Source organism: Equus quagga, chromosome 6, assembly GCF_021613505.1.
Source record: "Equus quagga isolate Etosha38 chromosome 6, UCLA_HA_Equagga_1.0, whole genome shotgun sequence".
Taxonomy (NCBI): Eukaryota; Metazoa; Chordata; class Mammalia; order Perissodactyla; family Equidae; genus Equus; species Equus quagga.
In genome coordinates this window covers 83896653-83918770 of record NC_060272.1, presented here as the reverse complement: position 1 = coordinate 83918770, position 22118 = coordinate 83896653, and the positions used below count along the sequence as shown (strand labels likewise).

At 41.9% G+C, this 22118-nt stretch overlaps 1 protein-coding gene and 1 pseudogene across 1 annotated transcript in view; both read right to left on the bottom strand.

The window, feature by feature from the left end:
- The window catches only part of HSD17B3 (hydroxysteroid 17-beta dehydrogenase 3), a 39658-nt gene that overhangs the window by 8624 nt on the left and 8916 nt on the right, over nt 1–22118 (bottom strand). The window contains exons 3-6 of the mRNA XM_046663878.1: nt 6910–6985; nt 4778–4885; nt 3642–3709; nt 2330–2365 (exon numbers count right to left, since the gene is read on the bottom strand). Of these exons, the coding sequence (XP_046519834.1) occupies nt 2330–2365; nt 3642–3709; nt 4778–4885; nt 6910–6985 (288 nt within the window). The remainder of the gene's footprint in view (nt 1–2329; nt 2366–3641; nt 3710–4777; nt 4886–6909; nt 6986–22118) is intronic.
- On the bottom strand, nt 7868–7968 carry LOC124241424 (uncharacterized; annotated as a pseudogene).

Here is a 22118-nt window from a genome sequence, read left to right as displayed (position 1 = left end):
TTGAGAAGTCCCTTTCCCCTCTTAACCTACTGCCACCTGAAGAGGTTTTCCCTGCCAGCTCTAGAGCTTAAATATCCCATTAAAAGAGATTTTTCACATCATAAATACAATGCACACATTTTAAGAATTAAGGAAGAGGCAAACCCACGGACTGAATGTTCTTGAATGTATCACTGAGTGGAATCAGGCCTGACCATGGGAGCAGGTTTGAGACAGAGAGGAACCAAACAGAAGGGGAAGTCAGCAAAATAGAGAAATAAAGGAGACTGGGGCCAGAAGACAAGTCTTGCCTATTTCTCCATGTTGTCTGGGGCCTTGCGGGAGCTTTTCACTAGGCTCTGGTCCCTGCTACCCCACCGAAGCCCAACCCCAGGAGCCTCCAGGTAATGTCTTCACTGCTCTGGGCAGCAGGAGAGGGGGTAGGGCTGGAAAATCCCTAGAACCCACTGGACTGCCTCCTGAATCACTGGATTTGAGGGAGGCAAAAGAAGGATGAGGGCTAGACTGTGGCATCATCCTTTCCTTGACTCTCCAGCTTCATTAAAGGTATGACTGGAGCGCTGTTGGACAGCATTCCTCAAAGTCTCCCAGATAAACTCACTAGCATTTTTGGGTGAATGATCCCAATTAAAGAGATAATATTGGACTTTGTAGGTCCCTGGCTCAAAGCTCCCAATATTTAGTCTCTTATCCCACCTTTCATTTGCCCTCAAAGTCATTCTCTCACCTATGCCCTTGAGAGAGAACCCTACTATTTCCAGACAGGTACTTTGGAATCATTATGTGATGCTGGTCATACTTGGCATACGTAGCATACTTAGCCTTCAATTTGTTTTCTTTGTTACTTAGGGAAGTCAGTGTCTACCAATATATAAAATATTTTTCTTGGGAAATCAAAGCATTTCTCTGCTTAAAGGAGTCAGATGGTTGTCAAATACACTCTGGAAACCCTGTGATTAAATGGACCAAGACTGAAAAATCAATATGTAAAACAATGTGGAAGATTTTAGTAGTGAGGCTGCAGACAACAATTGGACGTAGGAAGCTTACAATTATGTCAGCTGGGGGTTTTAAAAAGCCATTGATTTCTCAGAATAAAAAGAATGTGTGTACCGATAAAATCTGAGCAGCAAACTATAAAATATGCTTACAAAAAACAACCATTGGTCTAAATAATTGTTGTCAGCCAAACTTATGCTCTTGAAAATAATTCTATTTTGGTCTGCTCAGCATCTGTCCCCCTTCCGTATGTTGATAAAACCTCCGTTCCTCTGGGAAACCAGGCCTCCACTGCCTGTCCTGTTGTTCAGATGAGACCAAGCCTCCCGCCACTCCCCAGCCAGGGTCCCAGCTCCATGAAATCAGGGCTCATACCTGACTCATTGCTGTGGTTCCACTGGACCTTCCAGAGTGGTCAGGAGGGCTGCCATGAGCAGCTGTGAATTTTGCGTACTGAGCAAGGTGCCCAGATGTGGGGATGAGTGGGGGCTGACAGCCCAGCGTTCACCCACAAGCCATTTGGAGGACTCTAGCCATTCAGAGGAAAGGGAAACATGTTCATGCAAAAGCATCATCTCCTCACCAAGTCAGGCAGCATCAAGCTGTGTCCACTCTTCAGCAGTACCTTTTTCCAAACTGTCTGCCCAGAGGGGTGCCTTTCTCTTATTCATGCGAAGACACCATACAGGCTAGCTCTGGGGTGGTCCCCTTATAAACGCTTATGCAGTTCACTCTAATCAAAGGGCCTGAGTGCTGAATAGCATCTGAGACGGCACTCAGTCCAACACTATTAACAACAGAGGAAGAACCTGAAGTTCAAGGGGGTTAGACAACTTGCCCAATGCTGTCCAAATAACGAGTAGCTGAGCTGGGAGCAGAATAGACATGAACTTAAACTTCAATTCAACAAGTATTTATTGAACAGCAAAAAATTCAGAAAAATCCAAGCCATGCCCTCTGTCATTTTTCCAAACAGAGCAAGCTTTCCTCTATTTACAAAGACTAAAATCAGAGGAAGATATTAAATTTGAAAAAAGCAAAAAGCTGTCTTGGACTCCTGAATAAGTTTCAGGATTGTCAGGCCTAATACGTTCTGACATGTGACAAAACTGAATGCAGAAATAGGATTCAGATACTAGGGAGAATAAATCCATCACTATTTTCTTGATGAAAACAGAATAAGACAGTTAAAAGACCACTACATGACCTCTCACTCAAGTGTGGTTCAGTTTCAAAGAATTCTGCTTCAATAGAGAAGAGAGCGCCGCTCCTGAGTTGCAAATTCCAACAGCTGCGACATTTTAATGCGGTTAACGTATTGATCACATACCTTCACTACTGAGGTGATGTTACAATGGATGAGGCTCTGTAACAAATAATCATAACCACAAATCAGCCAGATCATTTAAGAAATTCTCTTGAGAAGTAGTCAGTGCTAAAGAACTATAAAGTGGGTCAAAATGTGTGTGTGAGCAGTACCCTCACTCACTCCGCCTGCAAATTCAGCTCCTAATTGACGTTCAGCAAGTATGCACCAGAACTGGGAAACATCTGACATCCATACTATGATTCTATAAGAATGCCATCCTGCATAGAAGTCAATTGAGAGTTTCCTCAAAAATTCAGGGAGGAATATGGACACAGTTTTTCAAAGGGAGATGGTTAATTTGCAGCTAGAGGAAGCATTTAGCATATGTGGCTCTAGAAGACAACAGCATAGAGAAGAGAAAGGTGAAATGTTGTACAATACAAGGCAGAGGTTCTGGGCTACAGAGGCCAGATAAAGAAACTACTAGAGTCACCCAAGACAGACAGACAGGGAAAGAGGGACAGTCACAGAAACAAGCACAAATGCAGACAAAAATAGAGAAAGAGAAGCAAGAATGGAGCCTGCTTAATGGAGAGACGCAGACTGTGCCAGAAACAGGGACCTTGGGGTTAGATGTGTGGCCAAGAGGGAGCTTGGCAAGGATGCACAGCAATATCTGAGCAATCTGGCATTATATGCCCGTCCAGTAGACATGGCACTTAAATAGGACCTAGGAATACCTGCGAGATCCGGGCATGGAGGCATGATAGCCTGTTCAGAAGTGGTATAACCCCATGACCTTGAAGGTCAGGGCCTGGAGAAGATCAACAAATAGTGCCTTCCAGGACTCTTAACTGCATAACAAATTCACTCCTGACCAACAACGGCAGCCATGGGTCTGAGTCAAGCTTGCTGAACTTACAACACCCCCAACCACAGAGTTTGTATCATGGAACTCCCTCACAATCTTACTACCTGGGAAGACAAAGAAAGCCAAAGAGCTGGCCTTCTGCCATTTACATCCACAGCCATGAATGTGTTGGGTGGAATTACCCACCTTTTAAAGCAGAGTGCAGAGCCCCAAAAGACTGGGACAGTGGGCAAGTTTTGATGTTTGGAGTAGGGGAAAGAGGTCCTTGTCCTAGAGATGGTCATGAAAAGGGGCACCCTTGACTGTGTATCAAGTGCTGAAGTGAAAAAAAAGGGAGCCCTTCAGACAGCCACCTGGAATACAGGATTTTGGCCACACACACTCCTCCCAGGCCTTGGTGATTGTCCAGCCAGGGGCCCAGTACCTGGGGAGAGGAACCATCCCCAGAAAGCACAGGCGCACCTGGATCTCATCCGGTGAATTAAGGAAATGTCTCGGGAGAAGGTCTGGAAGCATTCCAACATTGTTGACTGACAGAAAGAAGCAAAACAAAAAGATGTCAGAAGAGCTGGTGGCAAATGTTTATTGAAAGCCTTAAAAATGTTCATATTCAACCCAGAATTCTCTTGGGAAGTTTTCCTAAGGAAACACATACAAAAAGATTCATATATGAGGTTGTTCACTGCAACATGATTCGATAGGAATGAGCAAATTGGAGGGAAAAAAATTTGTTGTCTAATAATAGGAAGCACATTAAGTGAATCATGGTGCAGACACATGGTGGAACGCAATGGAGTCATTCAAAACCGTGGCTGCTTAGAATTTCAAAGACATGGGAAAACATTTGTGATGTATGGTTTTATAAAAGTGTCACAAAACAGTATGTAAACTTAATTCTGGTTTTGAAAATATGTGTGTATGTATCTGGAAGGATATACACCAAAATGCCATCTCAGACTGCTGGGATTTTAAGAAATTCATATTTCTTTTATGTGCTCATCTATCATTTCCAGGTTTTCTGCAATAATATGTTTTACATTTTTATTAGTAAAAAATGTAATTATTTTTCAAATTCAGTGGGAAGTTTAGAAATCGAATCTTACTTCCCTCTGTGTACAATACAAAACTGTACTGTATGTGTGGTTATAGAATAGCTTGTCTACAAATCATCATAGAAAAGAATATTATCTTTTTTCTGAGTTAGAGAGTCGATTCTCAAATAACCGCACTGACTTGCTATTTCGTAGATCAATCAGAGCAACATTTGTTTGCTAAACTAATTCCTTTAGGCCAATGTTTCTGAGATTCTCCCTTCCTGGCAATTGTCAATATCAGTTCAGTGAAAGAAAATTCATTTTAATATTAGGAAATATGGTAGGGAAGGTGGAAATATGTAGGTTTGATACATTCCAAAGCCATATATAAATTTGTGAATCCAGTCTGCCTTTTGAAGAACTGAGCTTTAACATTCCGTTTATTCTACAGATTAGAATACAGCCATGGGTTAAGTTTAAGCCACCATGGAATAATCAAGTGTCACTGAGATAACTATTTCACTGATGCATTACAAGGAGCTGTGCATTTTGCAATTTACTTACCTAAAATTCCAATTTCTAAGCCTTTAAGTTTTTCTTTAATATCCTCATAGATGTCATCTTTGGTAAAATCTGTTTGTATAATCTTCACACTACTCCCTGTAGTCCTCTCTGCATTAGAGACAACAGTTATTTTTTAATGACAGGGGTCCAAATCCTCCTCTGCCCATGGGGCTCCCCTGATGCTTCTGGACCACCTGGGCAGACATTGAGGAGCACAAGTCCATCACCCCAATTAGAAACAAGAAGCAAGGGCTGACCCATGGCCGAGTGGTTAAGTTTGCGCGCGCTCCGGCAGCCCAGGGTTTCCACGGTTCAGATCCTGAGCGCAGACCTAGCACCGCTCATCAGGCCATGCTGAGGCGGCGTCCCACATGGCACAACCAGCAGGACCACAACTACAGTATACAACTATGTACTCGGGGGCTTTGGGGAGAAAAAGAAGAAGGAAAAAAAAAAGATTGGCAACAGGTGTTAGCTCAGGTGCCAATCTTTTAAAAACAAAGCAGAAAGCAGCCCTGGAGAAATGCTGGGATGCGCTGAAAGATCTGCGAATGATGTTTCTGTCCGTTTCTAAGAGTTACTATAGTGACGAGTATATACATTAAAACAGGTTTAATGCAGCGGTTCTTAAACTGGGGTCCACAGAACACAATATCAGCACCACCGGGAACTTATTAGAAACAAACTCTCAGGCTCCCCTCCAGACCTAGCGAAACAGAAACCCTGGAAGCAGGCCCAGCCACCTGTTTTCAGCTGTGTTCCGGGGAACTCTGGTACGAGCTGGTGGTGGAGACCCCAGGACTAAGTGCTGTCAATGTGAGGCGGCCTCTGCTTGGTCAGTGTCAGGTCCCTCTGCACAGACACAGCAACGCTTTCTATCCATCCCACACTTTAGCGTTCACAAAGCATTTAGATACACAATATCTTAGTTCAATCCTCTCTACAGCCTTGCAGAGCAGGTATTATCCCCATTTTCCAGAGGAGGAAACTAAGGCTGGGAGGAGCTAGCTAACTTGCCCAAGGGCGCCCACACGCTGTTCCCGCCAGGTTAACGCTCCTTCCACACTTCTCTGTGGTCGCCTTGTGCAGGGACCTTCAGGAGGACGCAAAGCAACAGGCAGATTTCGCCAGCTGCTGTCTGCTCAGCTTTGGCAGTGGACCCAATATTTCTGGGTCAAGCGATCTTGAGGCATAGTTGGGGGGTGGGGGATGTTTTCAGACTAAAGACGCTTCCTGCTTTTCAAGAGGATGATAAAAAGCACATTTCAGCATGGTGAAGGAAACACTAAAGAACGTCCTAATCCCGGCCAAAGTTGCTTCTGATACCGAGACCCAGAATAAAAGCAGAATTCAGTGGTCCAAGGGCACAGAGCTCCACAGCACGATCACTCAGCCCCGCACCTCCCACCTCCATCTCCCAGCCAAAATCTCCCCAGGGACACGGGGCCATCCCTCAGACGGCCTGCACGGTCTTCCTGAGGCTTCAGAATCAAACGTGCATTCCTTTGAGGTAAGGAGTTTATTAATTACTAAATAAATAATTAATTATTAAAATAAAATACCCAAAAGAGGGATATTGTGATCATCATTAAGAACACTTCAGAGTGGATCATAATAATAAAACCTTATAATATAACATACATTATAATATAAATTCTGCCTCCTAGGATTATACAATGTACAACCTTCACAACCATACATGGCAGCCCTGGATCAAATCTTTTTTAAAAATCTGACAGCCACAGTAAGCACCATCACTTACCCTCTTGCAAGGAGCAGAGCATGGACACAGGGAAGTGAAGTCCCAAATACATATCCCGCTTTTGAAGGGAGTGGCAGAAGCAATAGGCAGCGGGAACCTCTGGGTGAAGGGGACTGATTCTGGAGATGAAGGTGCCGGAGAAAGGAGGGAGTGGATCTGCTAGTGTCTGAGTCTGCTCCTGCCCCACCTGGCCCAGAGTCACTGGTGAACTGAAGCTGACACAACGTAAACTGGGCTCTAGCAGGAGGGCTGGCACCCCAGGCTCTAGTCAGAAGACTAGGGATGCTGAAGGGATGTCTACAGGCAGAACAGGAGCAGACTTGGCTGGCGGGCTTCACGACCATCTCCCTTATGTCTTGGGGTCACTCACCAATCTCTGTGGCAGTGGCCTGTAGCTTTTCCAGTGTCCGGCTGATAAGCACAACGTTGAGTCCTTGTCTTGCCAGCTGGGGGTGGGGATGGGAAAACCCAAAAAGACAAAGGTGATAAGCAGACGGGGAAGGCTTGTTTCAAGGTGAATTGGGGCATCACCTTGCTTCTCCTGGGCTTAAAGTTGCAGAACGTGACAAAGGTTTCTGGGTTACTAGCAAAACAACCACACTGGGCCAGGCTCAATGTGACATAGTAATTTATTTGTGTATGTTTACTACAGGCCAGGAACTACTCTGAGCGCTTTTTTGCACAGATCCACAATCTGAATGCCCTCTCATCTGAAATGCCTGGGGTCAGACATGTGTCGGAATTCAGAATTGGGAGGGTTTTATACTATAATTCATGTAACAGGGTCTAGGGCAGCACCTCAAAATAAAAAACAGTATTTCTACAGCAACTTTGGAGCTGCTTCCCATTCACAAGAACGTGCTCCATGAGGTTCGCTTCACTCGGGCGTGGTCCAGGACCCGAGCCTCCCTCCCTGTTCTCAGGCAGGAAATGGAGTAGGAACCCAAGGGCAGATGGGGCTTCCCAGAGATCAGCAAGAGCGTTCTTCAGAACGGACACTGCCTAGACTCATGGGGGCCGAGTGGCCGTGTGCAGAAGCCATGCACATTAACAGGGCACAGGGGACACGTAAACTCGGTGTGCTGGGCCGTCACAGGCAGGCCGAGACGTGTCACACCTAAATATGCGACAGGTGAGAAAAGTTAGAGCATTCTCTGAAGACCGAAGGAAAAGCCAATGTTCATTTAAACAGAGACTGGTGGCATTTGAGTTAGTGACAAAGGGTCGAGTTAATTGAAATCTTTCTCTATGGTTTTAATTAAATGGTTTATACTGTTTTTTTTTAAATTTCGGTAAAATACACACAACATAAAATTTGGTATCTTAACAAAAATATAGAATGTTTTGCAAATTTGTGTGTCATCCTTCACAGAGCCCATGCCAATCTCCATATCCTTCCAGTTTTAGTACACGCCCTGCCAAAGTGAGCATATGTCATTCTTTTAATAAGGAATTACATACTATAGAAAAGGCGTAAGAAGCTGAATTAAAGATTATACTACACAGTCTCCAACAATTCAAGCCCGTGGTCTCAGAATCATTCAGGAAGATGTCCAAAAACACCAATTCCCACCAAAGCCATCCAAATAAAAATCTCTGGGATTGAAGGCTCGACATGTACATCTTTTTCTGTTTTAATTATTTAATTATACTATTAAATACACGCGTATGTTCTCGTTGTGGAAGATGCCCCACTGCCCCACGTCCATCTCCCCCAGCCCAGGTCCCACTGCCTTGAGTCTGACGCCCAGCCGCCTCGCTCTTTCCCTGCGTCTATGTGCAGGTGTAAGTATGTACCAAAAGGAAAGTCCGCTGTGTGCGTTTCCTTCCTTTTCACCCTTTATAAACTGCATTATAAGTATTATCTTTTAATACTTGGTATGTCTTATCTCTAAGAACTTCGTCTATTTCCACATCAGCCCATGTAGAGCCACGTGACTCTTTTGATTGCGTCACAGGGCTCCACAGTTCACTTTGCTCGGAGCACTACAGTTGTTTTCAAGTCTTCCCACGACCCATATTGCTAGAGTGAAAACCCTCCCATATAACTCTTTGTATATACAAGTGGACTGACTCCTAGAGTAGATAGAAAAGAGGTGGAATTGTGTCAAAGAGTGTATGCTTTTTAAATTTTAATACTACTGTCAAAGTGCCCTCCCTTAAAACTGTACCATCAAAAATAGAATTATAGCTATTTCTCCACACTCTGGCCAATACTTGATATTAGCAACCTTTTTCAACTGTTTCCAACCTAATGGTCAAGAAGTTACATTCCTTTATTATTTTTAATTGCATTTTTCCAGGTATCAGTGGGGTAGGCGTCTTTTTGTGCATTTATGTGTGAATTTCCAGTGTACACCCTTTGTGACTTCTTCTACTAGGTTATCATTTTCTTATAAATTTCTAGGAGTTTTTTAAATATATTCTGGGTATTAATTATTTGCCTACTATATATGTAGCAAGTATTTTCTCCTTTGTTTATGGTGTGCTTGCCATACCTTATATATTAATTTTAATGTTATCAAGTTTGTGAACATTTTCCTTATTTTTTAAATTTCCTTTATGATTTTCTCTAACTCCAAAGATATAAATTTGTAGTTTGTTTCTTTTTTTTCTTTTTGAGAATAGTATAAGCTTGAAATTATCTAGTGTGATTTTTTTTCAAAATGGGTAGGTAATTGTCTTGACATTTTTCTATTTGTCCATTCTTTCCTGATTTAAAATGCTAACTTAGTCATATGCCAAGTTCTCATATGTACACAGGTCTCTTTCTGATCTGTCTGTTCTGTTTCATTGACCTATTTGTCAATTTCTGCGCCATTACCACTTCTGGTTTAATCATAATCTTCTAACAGGCTTGGATATCTGATGTCTGGTAGAAGAAGTTCCTACCATTTATTATTGTCCTTCAAAATGTTTCTGTTTTATCTTCTTAGTTTAATTTTCCAAATAAATAATAAAACTGTCTAGTCAAGTATTATATTGAAATTAGAGATATTTAGGGGAAAAGTTACGTCTTTTTGGTAATCATTGTCTCATCCATAAATACAGTATCCATCTATTCAGATCCCATGTGTTCTTCTAAAAACTTTTAGAAGTTTCTTCATATAAATCTTGGACATTTCTTGTTAATTTGCGTTAGGATAACATTAGCTGCTGCAACAAAGAACTCCAATATTTCAGTGGCTTAACACAGTGAAGCTGGTTTTTTGTCTTGCATAATAGACTCTATTCTGCATAGTCATTTAGGGCCCATGGCTGAGAAAGGCTTTGCCATCTTCAACACTAGGTCTCTAGTATTGCCCTTGGGTGTAATCCAGCCAGTGCAAGGATTAAAAGAGGGTAGAGAAGATACATGCGATCCCTCGGTCACCTGGACCAAAGTGACACACATCATTTCTGCTTGGTTTCATTGGCAAAATTAGTCCCATGACCCCATCTGGATGTAAGGGAGTCTGGGAAATTGTGTGGGCAGCTGGCCCCTTACCAGCTACAACTCCATACCATGGAAAACAGAGTGGGGATGTGGCGGGACAGTTAACTGTTCCTGCCACCAATATCTTAATTTGTTGCCATCGTGAAGTAAATTATCATGTAAAGAAGACACCCTAGAATTATACTTAGATTCCAGTCCTGTTTCTACCATTTGTGCAAGGTACGCTACTTGGTCCTTTGGTTTCCTCATTGGCAAGGGAGGATCCCAACAGACCTCATATATTAAAGAGTGCATGGCACAGGAACTGTCACGTAGGAAGCACTCACTAGCATTATTTGTTCTATATTTTTTAATTTTATTTATATATTTTCTATCTATTTCATTTTATTTCTAGATTTTTTTTCTATATATTCTAATTTGCTATTATTTGCGATTAGGAACTCCACCCAGCCGCCTCGCTGAATTATTTCGTGCATTCTAATAGTTTGTTCATCAATGTTTGGCTTTTCATGATGGACAATAATATTCTCTACAAAGTACAGTTCTGTCCCTTCCTCTCCAGTATTTGCATACTTTCAGCCTCATTATCTTGGCCAACACCTCCCGCACAGTGTTAAGCAAACATAATGTCTGTTCCTCCACTGTGCTGAGAACACTTTGAATGTTTCTCAATACGAAGCATGATGTTTCCTATTATTTGTGGGCAATATATTTTATCAATTTAAGAACATTTTCATCTATTCCTTTTTTCCAAATTACTTCTTTTTTAAATGCCTGGATTCAGTTTGCTAATACGTAATTTGGGTCATAGTACTCTTGTGCTATCTTTGTCCCATTTTGATATCAGAGTCATGTTAATCTGTCTACACAATTCATGAAACATGTAGGATGACCAACTTGTCCTAGGATTTTCCAGTTTTAAAACTGAAAATCCCACATCCCCAGCACTGCCTCAGGCCCAGGTGACTCAAGATGCCTAGTCATCTAGACACTTTTTCCCCTATTCCTTGAAGGCTTAGTAATGTCTACTTGTAAAAATGTCCCGGTGTTTTATTTACATGTAGCCCTTCATTCATAACTGCCTTTTCCATTTCTTCCGTATTGATCTCCTGATGTTTCCCACCTCTTCTTGAGCCAATTTTGAGAATTCCTATTTCCACAGAATGTCATTTCTTTCATCTAGATTTTCAGTTTGTTGATTCAGAGATTGAAATAGTAGATTCTTCCTTTCTTTTTCTTTCTGACTGTTCTTTTTTTAAAATCTTCTTGTCTGTAGCCAGTTTCCTAATGTTGTTCCTTCTCTTTCTTTTTTTTTTCTTTTTTAAGCTTTTCAAAGATTTGTTTCCTTTTTTGGTCTTTTTAAAGAATCACTTTTTGTTGATCAGTTCAATTTAAACTGATCAGTTTATTCTTGTGTTTCCTATGTCATCAGTTTTTGTTCTCTTTATTAATTTACTTCTTCTCTCTCTTTTGGATTTATTTCTTGTTCCTTTTCAAGAATTTCTTGAAAGCTCAGACTATTTGCAGTCTTCCTTACTTTCTAATAGATGTATTTAAAGCCAAAAATTTTCATCTGCATAGCACTTTGACTTTAATTCACAGGAGTGTCCATTTTTCTTTTTTCTTTAATCTTAGAGCTACATTGAAGAATAATTTTTCAATATAGATGAGGGAGTAGATATCATTTTCTAAGATTATTTTTAATTCTATTGCATAGTCGGCAGTGAATGATATGTTTTTTGCTATTGTAATTTATCACAATTTTCTTCACAGCCTAATAAGCAGACAACTTTTACGAATGTTCCACATGTATCCTTAAGGAATGTGTATTTGATCTTTGTTGGTTACCCAGTTTTATATACTGTTGTCTATTAAACTAAACTTAAGGTTTACCAAATATTGGTTAAACCAATGTGAGAGGATATTCAAATCCCTTATAGCCGTAATTATTTTTATATACGTAAGAAGATTGTAAATGAGAAGTTTCAACAGAAGTGCTAAGACCCAAAAGATATCAGATGACAAAGTGATTTCAGAGAGAAAACCAAGAAAAAAATGTTCAAAATAACGTCTAAGAACTGATCATTGCTCCTGGAGCCCTTCCCTGGTGGACCTCTTGCTTGTATAAAAAGTGCAACAAGACAGAGTGGCAATTAAGAGGGCTTGTGAGAGGGTTTCTTTGCTTCCTCCTGCTGCCCAGCAGAGGCTTCCCTCCAAGGGCAGCGTGAGGGAGGGGCACTACCTGCCTCTCACCTCAAGTCGACAGAGAGGGGACCAGCCCATCCAATTTCATGTTTTACGTACATTTTGCTTTCTGTTCTTTATTCCCCCTCTTTTTTTCCCTTAATTAGTTAAAGGCAAAGCTATGGTAACACATTAACCCTGAAATCTCAGCAGTTTAACATAACAAAAGTTTATTTCTTACTCACTATGCTCCAACTGTGGACCTATCTTTGACCAAGGCCCCCCAAAATCTATGAGCAAGAGATCATGGCTTCCTGGTGCTCTGACATTGGAGTTATCTGCTGCCATGGGCTAGGCCACCATCCAGACTTGTTTGAGCATTTCCTCTGGACAAGACATGGGAGGGAACTGGTGTGGGATTAAATTCTATTCACAAAAATTACCTCAAGGCAAAGAGACCTCACAGAAGCAAAGCTGGAGAAGAGTGCACAGGCAGTGTGCAGGATGAGGGTGCCTTCACCAGGGCCAGGATGCGAGGCACTCACTGCGGTGCAGAACCCAGAAAAGGGCCCCATAGGCAGTGTCAGGGTCAAATAGTTGCCAGTCCCTAAGAGCAAGATGCCCACCTAGGAGAGTACCAGGCATATAAGGCACCTAGGATTCCCCTTCCTTCTTCTCTCTGCCCACCAACCCTCCTGCTCTCAGACCCTGACAGGCTCACACGCCTCAGTTACCAAGCTGGAAAAGGATAAATGCTAAGCCAGGGAAGAGAGAAAACGGACCACAGCACCAGGGTGTGTCCCTCCCAGATCATCACCTCAAAGCAGGTCCCAGCGGTGGGGAAGGGACAAGATGTAACTTTATTTCACGCTCAGCATTTGATTACTGCAGGTGATTGGACACTGGTCACTACAGAATTGAAACCATGTCGGCATCTGGAAGTGACCAGAGACTTTGTTTTACCTAAGAGTGAAGTAACAGGACCAGAGGCAGAGAAAGAACCACCACCATGGAGGGGGTCAAAGAGGTGAAGAGAAATAGCACACTTGTAAGTGTGTCCCGGAGCTCTTCAAGGACTGCTTATTGAAAACGCGTCACACTGTAGATTTCTATTTCTGCAAGAGACACACGAATCTCCCACAATGGCTGTAAATTCAACAAACACTTCTATTTCCAACGGTTTCTACTTTTGTGGGCATCACCCACATAGGCAAAAACCTTTACCTGACTAAAAGAATTATTAACCTTTGTCTTTTGTCTCCCACCTTAGATAAAATCAAGAGTTAAGGGTCGCTGACACAGGTTCAGTCTTTTGGAAACAGGAACATTGATCAAGGAGGAAGAAAATTGAGACATTATTGGGAACTATCACCCACTCGGAGACAGGTGTCTGAAGAAATTGTGTTCCTAGGATAACGTGGTGCAAGACTGCATGTCCTCTCCCCTGTGTAGCTGCTCTGTGACTTTTCTTCGGGGAAGGTGGGCTTTGAGGACCCTAGTCTGCCATCTTCCATCTTTGCTTGCAAAAATGAATAAACCCTTTCTATTCCACCAACTTGCCTCTGGACTTATTGGTTGGTGTCATGGTGTCAGAATAAGTGTGTTGCTGGGTAACACTTTCAGTATTTTGAAATTATATTGCCAGAAATAGAATAGACTCAATATTAATAATCTGAATTTTATCAATATGAATATTTGTTTTATTGTCTTGTATTATATTTTGTCTAACACTAATATTGCTCCTACTCCTTTCCTTTCTTTTGCATTTTGCTAGTATATGTTTTTCCATTTCTTTGTTTTCAATCTTCCTGTATTCAACATTGGATACTTTTTTCAACCCCATCTGAGTATCTGCTATTTATCAGTAAATTTAACCAAGTCACATTTATTGAGATTGCAGATGTGTTACACCAACTCTTGCTATCTTATTTTAGTTTTTCTGTTCATTGTGTTTTCCTTGTTATTTTTCTCCCTTTGCAGGAAGCAGGGTAGGATAGTTTGTGCTGGTAACAAATTGGCCCCAAATCTCAATGGCTTAATACAAGAAAGGTTTGTTCTTCCTCACACAACGTCTTCTGCAGGTGACCCAACAGTCCAGGCCAGCTCTCTCCATGGAGTGACTCAGGGATCCAGGCTTTTTCCCCAGGGCTAGAAGTACGATGAGGCAAGTGAAGAAGTTAGGGTGCAAAATTCAAGGAGCGTCTCACTCTCAGGTTCATAGTCACCATGTATGCCTCCCCTTAGTCCCACCCTACTATTTCCATCTAGTGGCTCCACCCTCTCAACACAAGGCCCCCATTGCTTGGCCTCATGTTGGGTAATTGAGCACTGAATTTGATTATAGCCTAGCCAAGATAAATTTGTGTCTTATTTTAAGAAATAAGTTAAAGAATAGCCATTTTTTTTCCTCAGGCTAAATACAGAAAGACCAGTTCTTTACCTGGATTAGTAAAACATTTACATAAATAAAAAACTGTCACAAAACTATGGACATTTTACAAGAATACATGCAGAGAAAAGGATACACATCAAACATGCAAGAAAGGTTGTGTATGGGTGGATGGGGGATGGGAATGAAAGAAAATACAATGAGAGAGGGACCTCCTATGACTCAATGATAATGACCCAACCCTCCATGTCTTTGATTAAAAAATCAGAAGGAGAAGGAAGAGGAAGAGAAAGAGAGTGGGGTAAGGAATGGGCAAGGGAGGAAATGACAAACTCAGAGTGGCCTCCCTAGGTAGACCTGCGTTTCGGTTGTAGTGAGCGTACGGTATGCGTCATCTCCCCACCATTTGCTATTTTTTAAGTTAATTATACCAATTGTAAGTTTTACAATGCCCGTGCTACAACTTAATTTTCTTACCTATAAATGCTTATTTTACAGCTGCTTTTAGCCATTCTAGTTTATTTTTTAGCTAAGGTTACCCCTAACCTTATCAATGAAGAAGCCATAGTTGCACACATTCTGACAAAGAATTTTATATTTTAAAGTTAAATTGTTAAAGAGAACCTCATCCCAAACTTACAGGCAAAATGATGATTGCTTGATATTTTTTTTTTATTAATATAACCCAGAGTGTTTTCTAATAAGCCTACTTGACCTCATCTGACACTTTGGGGCAGGTAACTGCTGTCGCAGAATCTTTGTTCAACGATCTCAGCCAATGAAGGTGCAGTCAGCTCACAGCCAGCGAGGGGAGAAACAGGAGGTGTTGGGACTTTACAGTCTGGAGAGAAGCTAACCCAGAGACGGCACGGTTATTACCCTGTAGAAAGTGAGCCCGTCGGCTATCTAACTCGGCAATATTATTTCACATTCCTTTCCCGGCTGACTATACAAGTCCCTGTTCCTCGCATGCTCCTCCATCAGCTCTTTCTTCTGCCGGCTGCGGCCTTCCTCATTAAGGTGAATGAAACTGCAACAGGTGCGGACATGGACGTTTGCTGGAGAATCGTGCTTTTACAATACTAGAGAAAATTATTTGGCTAAAAGAATACAACAGTTACACTATAACCCTGATGTCTCCTAGATTTCAAAAATGAATATACTACCACCTCTACTAAAGACAAAGAATATCAGAGAGGAGTTTTAAAATCAGGGTTTACGGTATTTTCAAGAGACATACTTAAAACATAAGGCCACAGAAAGGTTGAAACTAAAAGGAGAAAAAAATATTATATATATAAGGTGAATACCAACCGAAAGAAAAAAGGTGCAGCTTAATTAACATCAGTCAATACAGGCATTAAAGCCACTAAGTACTAGAGTTAAAGACTAGTGAAAGGGTCCATTCATCAGGAAGAGACAGCAATTCTAATTCTGGATTACCTAATAAAGCAGCTTTACAAGGAGAGTTGAAAAATATACCATCAGAGCGGGAGATTTTCATTTACCTTTTCAGTAATTGTTGGATGAAGCACACCAACATTGGTAAAAAGACAGACTATTTAAACCGCGTAATAAGGTACTTGACCTAATGGCTGTGTGTAAACACTGAACAATTGCAGATTACCTTCTTTTAAAAGTTGACTCTTTGAAAAAACTGATAAAACCAACAAATCTCCAGCAAAATTAATCAAGAAAAAGAGAGAAGGCACAAATAAATGATAAGCAATATTAGGAATGAAAAGGTGGGCGTAATTAGAGATGCAGCTGAGATTTAAAATATAGAAAAAGGATTAAGAGAGGAGAGTGAACACATAGTTAATTTTGCTGCCTCCTGAAATCCCATAAAACCCATAGGAAGGTGATTTTTTTCCTAGGAAAGCATAAATCCACAGAGAGGGTGACAACAAGAGACAAGAGCAGCCCCAAAAGTTTGGTTTCTACAAAGTAGATGGGCAGGATCCCATGTCCTCTACCAGCAGTGGGGTAAGCTAAGAACTGACAAAATTTATCCCACTAAAATCCTCAAAATCTCAGGCACTACCAGCCCCAGACCTGGCTGCAGGGAGAAGCTAAGGAAGCAGGACGAGGTAAGAGCCGTTGGAGAAGCCCTCAGAGCCATAGGTGGCCGTTCCACAAGGTGAAGGGAGAGGTGCCTCTGACAGCGCCCGCCCAAATCTCGCCCAGCACTCCGCCAGTCCAGGCAGAGTGTGCATGCCCCTCATCCAGCTCTGAAACCTGGACAGATGAGCCAGGAATGCCCGTGGAAAGCAGTGACATGAAAGACAGGCAGCCAAACAGGGAAAAAGTAACTTGGAAGGAGAAGACATTTTTTCAAAAGAAGATAAAGAAAATATCCTCCGAGGGCTACGAGAAGCTGCCATATCTGTGAAAAGAACAGATAGCTCTGAAAAGGCACAGACAGAGCACAAAAGAGCTCTCAGAAATATAAACAGTTCTTAATTTCTTAAATAAGTTTTTGTTTTTAATGTTTTTAGGAATTTGAAATTTGAAAAGAAAAAACGAAAAGTTCACTAGAAAGTTGGATGATAAAAATGATGAAATCCTTTTGCAGAAAAGAAAGAAAAGAGACAATAAAATAAGAAATTATGAGAAAAAAAGAGACAAATAGAGGATGATTTCAGGATCCGAATAATAGGAGTTCCAGAAATATTACCCAACACCTGAGTAACAACAGTTCCAGAAAGACGAGAGAAAGTGGAGAGGGTAGGTGTAAACACCTTGGCCAAGATGGCTCAGTGGGCGACCTGGCTGTGTCCCCACTGCCTAGCCTCTCGATATTTCTGCTCATTTTCTGAACAGGGCTGTTGGGTCTTCCCAGTGGTTTTGTGAACTAGATGATAGCCTTGGAATAAACTCAATTCCTGCTTAAGTTTTTAAAACCTAGTAAGAAAATGTTACAAAACTTTCTGCCAATAAATTTGAAAGTTTAGGTGAAATGGATATATTTCTAGAAAAATATAAATTGCCAAAACTGATCCAAGATAAAATTAAAAACCCAATTAATTCTGTAACCACTAAAACATGGTAACAATAATAACGTGATGATGATAATGATATAAATGAGTAGTTTAAATTGTCCCATAAAGAAAACTCTAGCCACAGGTGGCTTTATGGATAAATTCTATCAAACATTCAAAAAAAGCAATCATTCCAAAATTGCATGATCTTTCTCAAAGAATAAAAAGAGGTAAAAGTCCTTTATTCAGTTTGTAAGGCAGGTATAAACGTGACACCAAAAGTTTGGAAACCAGCTGGCACTACCTAAAATATGACTACGCAAGTGCCATGACCAGCAGTTCTGCTCCAGGGCGTGTCCTCTGCTCTTGTCCAAGCTCCCTAGAAGAATGGACAACGCGTTCATATCTGCAAAAGTGAAAGCCACCAAAATGTTGGAAAGCATAAGTCCTTTCCAGCAGAGGAAAGGATAAGTAAACTGCGATATACTTCCACAACGAAATATTACCCAACACTGTAAATGGGTGAGCCATGTTTTAGACAGAGCAGCATGGGCGAACTTCAAAAGCATAATATGGATCCATAAGAAGTAGATTACAGAAGACATACGATCCAATTGACATTAAGTTCAAAACAAGCAATGCCATCAATGTATTGTTCAGGGATACATGCACACGTACTAGAACTTGGTTTTAAGTAAGGAAATTATTAACTCGATGTTGATGAGAGTGCTTGCATCTTCTGGAGTGAGGGGGAGAAACATTATGCTTGGCATGTGTGCCTATCCGGCGAGCCTCAAGACACTGGTAGTGGTCTAGCTCTCAAGCTGGGTGATAAGGGACGCAGTATTCATTTTACTCTTATTGTTTATAACCAGACTTACGCATTATAGATCTTCTTGTTTGAGACATTTCTTCCCTCTCTCCCTCCCTCTTCTCTGTCTCTCTCCGCCCTCCCCTGCCCCCATGCACACACAGCCATCACATACCACAATGAACCCAGGATATTCAAAGCCTAGATCAGAAATTATAGGGTTGAAGTCAAGCCACACAGAAACAAAGCAATGAATCCACAGGAACATAAAAATAATTACAAGCTGCTGTTTCATTTAAAGCAAGATGAAAGAGAATAAGCCGAGAGCACAGCTGGGGTAATTTAGACTAGGGTAATTTAGACGGTATGAAGAAGAATTTCCTTGCTGAAATGCATAATATCCATCATATATTGCCAAGGAAGTGTGTGAGGATATTCAAGAATAGGGCAAGGCAGTTGTTTTTCTTAGGTTGGTCTGACACAGAGCTAGCCGAGTGATTGTACTCCAAGGGCCACCTCTGTGCCATGACCTGTAGCTGCCAGGAGCACTGCCTTGGGAAGAAGTCTGACTGCCCTTGTCTGCCACACTGGCGCCCAGAGCAGCACCTGCATCCATGCCTTCCCAGATGTTGGGGGGTGCCACTAGAACTGCCCAGATGTGCGGGAAGGAAAGCAGGCAATCTTAGTCATGTATTTCGCTTCTAGCATTCTCTGGGCATTAAGAGCCAAGAACATGTTTACATTCATTCAGAGTGACAAAAAGTAAAATTTATAATATTTGAATATATATTATATTAAACATATACTTTACATAAATATTAAAGTTTATCATAATATGGGGTAGGTTAAAATTTGTTCAGTCATACAGAGACCTATTTGGCAATGGTATCCAGTGTTTATATGCGCATACTCACTCCCCCTGCAGTCCTACTGACAGGGATGTGTACTTGGATGTGTATACGTATACGTTCAAGGGTGTGCTTTGAAACGTTATTTGTAAAAACAAACACGAAAATCAACCTCAGTGCCCATCCCTAAGAGGCCAATAAAAGAGACAGGACACATCCCTGGGCCATCTCTGTGCCTTTGCTGTGACGAGCCCTGCAGGCTATATTACTAGACAAACAAAGCAAAGTTAGAACAAGGCTTACGGTTGTGTGAAGTAGGATCCCATTTGTGCTTAAGTGGGCAAGAACTAAACACACAGGTGTAAGTTCTGATGGAGCTTGCTAGTGGGCCACTCACATCTGTCCCCTCTTCTTCCCGGGCACATGACTAGATGACACTCCCAGCCTTCCTGGCACCAGGTTTGGCCACAGGAGTGAGTTCTGCCCAAAGGAAGGTCAGGACACAGACATGCTCACGGCCCATCTCCAACCTTGTAAAGGAAAGCAGAGCCCCCCAGGACAGATGAGAAACGACGGAAGGAACCCGGGCAGAGCCATCTACCAATCAGGAAAGTCTCTGGACTGTCGTTGGGTCTGTCTGTCACTACAGCCAAGCTTCACCACACTATCGAGAACCACATACACACAGAAGTATGGACACAGCCATGGTTTTTCTTTACCTTTTCTGGAAGGAATCTCAAGACATTTTTAAGATGGGTGACCTTTACAGAGAGGGATAAGGTAAGGGCAGGGGCAGAGAGAGGCCTTTGTTTCTCCTTTTGTGTCTTTCTGTACTGCTTGAATTTTATAATTTTATGCCTGAATTACTTTTATCTTTAACAGGAACTATTTGGGCAAAGAGATGATGGCCTTTTTGCTGCTTTCTTTTTTATACCTCTTTGAATTAAATATACATATATAAACATGATCAGCCATAAGAGAAATGTGCCATGCTGTGGTAGGCGTCCCACATATAAAGTAGAGGAAGATGGGCACGGATGTTAGCTCAGGGCCAGTCTTTCTCAGAAAAACAAAGAGGAGGATTGGCAGATGTTAGCTCAGGGCTAATCTTCCTCGAGAAAAAAAAAAAGAGAGAGAGATGCAAATTAAAGCCACAATGAGATATCACTACATAGTTATCAGAATGACTAAAATAAAAAATAGTGACAGGGGTTAGGAAGAGGGAAGTAAAAAAAAAAAATAATGAAAACACCAAATGCTGGCGAGGATGTGGAGAAAATGGAACACTCATACATTGCTGGTAGGAATGGTACAGTCACTCTGGAAAAGAGTTTCTTAAAAGACTAAACACGCAATTATCATACCATCCAGCAAGTGTGCTCTTGAGCATTTATCCGAGAAAAACAGAGACTTATGTTCATGCAAATACTTATACACAAATGTTTATAGCAGCTTTGTATCGCCAAAAGCTGGAAACTACCTAGATGTCTTTCAATAAATGAGTGGTTAGACAAACTGTGGAACGTTGTAACTTGAAATTCCACTCAGCACTGAAAAAGAACAAACTATCGATACAATAACCTGGATGAATCTCTAGAGAATTATTCTGAGTGAAAAAGCCAATCCAGAAAGGTTACATAGCGATGACTCCATTCTTGAAATGACCAAATTATAGAAATGGGAACCAGGTCAGTGTTTGCCGGGGCTAAGGAGGGAGGGGGGCAACCCAGGCTATCCTTGTGGTGACGGAGCTGTTCTCTCTCTTGACCGACACTCTGTGATATTGTAAGATAGCTCTGCAAGATGTCACCGTTGGGAGGAACTGGGTAAAGCATACGTGGGATCTCTGTATTATTTCTTACAACCACATATGAATCTACAATTATCTCAAAATAAGAAGTTTAATTTTTAAAAAGTTAAAGGAGAACAAAACAAATACATAAAAATTAGATGATAGTACTTTTTAAAAGGGATCAGGGGCCGTGTGTGGAGTGAGTGGGTACTGCACGGGGCTTAGCTGCGGCCAGGGTGAGCTGGGAGGCCAGAGGGGCTGGCCCTGCTGGGGCCTTGTTGGGCTGCTTTTTATAGGGGCCAGAGCAGTTGCACACGCTCCCTTAGGGAGGCCTGCCAATGACTGGGCAGAGCTGACTGGGAGCCCTGAATGCCCTGAGCCCCAGGAGGCAGTCAATTTGATGTCTTTATCTCACCTAAGACTATTTAGTTGTTCATAATTATTGGGTTTTTCTTATAGCCTCCAGCAATTAGAGGTAGATTTGGGCTACAGATCTCCTCCCCCACAACCCAGCCAGCGGATGCATTTTGTAAATGCAAGCAAGCCTCAGACCAAATCCCACCACACAGAAACATTTGTTGGTGAGCCAGCACCAAGACAGTCATGAACCCATTCCTGCGGCTCAGTGGAGTCCCAGCTCTCCGTCCTTAGGCACTCTGTGAGGGCCTTGCACGAAGGTTCATCCCAGGTAGCTATGACAGTGCCCTGGGGGCAGGATGCAGTCAACCTTCTAGCTGGGTCAGGTGACAGAACCCTCCACTAAGTGGCTGGACACGGGACCAAATCAGTGCCAGGCCAAGAACACTACATGATGCTCTCATGGGTACCGTCACAGCTGTGCTCACGCAAGAGCAGGAGAGCCTGGCAGGATTTCCAGCCAGTTCACACGTCTCGAGCTGCACTTCCTCAGCGAAAGGATTCATAACATCCCTTAGACTAAGGGGCAAACGCTCTAACGAAAGTCAAGTTAGCTGAACCATAGACGTTGATGAACCCCCATTTAGTATCTTTCAAAATTAATGAAAACCTGGATCTAGCCAGCATCCTGGCAAAATCAAATAGCACACTCAAATTGGGTACCTTGAAGAGAGTTTCATAAAAGGAAGATTTACCAAGTGTGGGTAGAATGTAGAGAAAC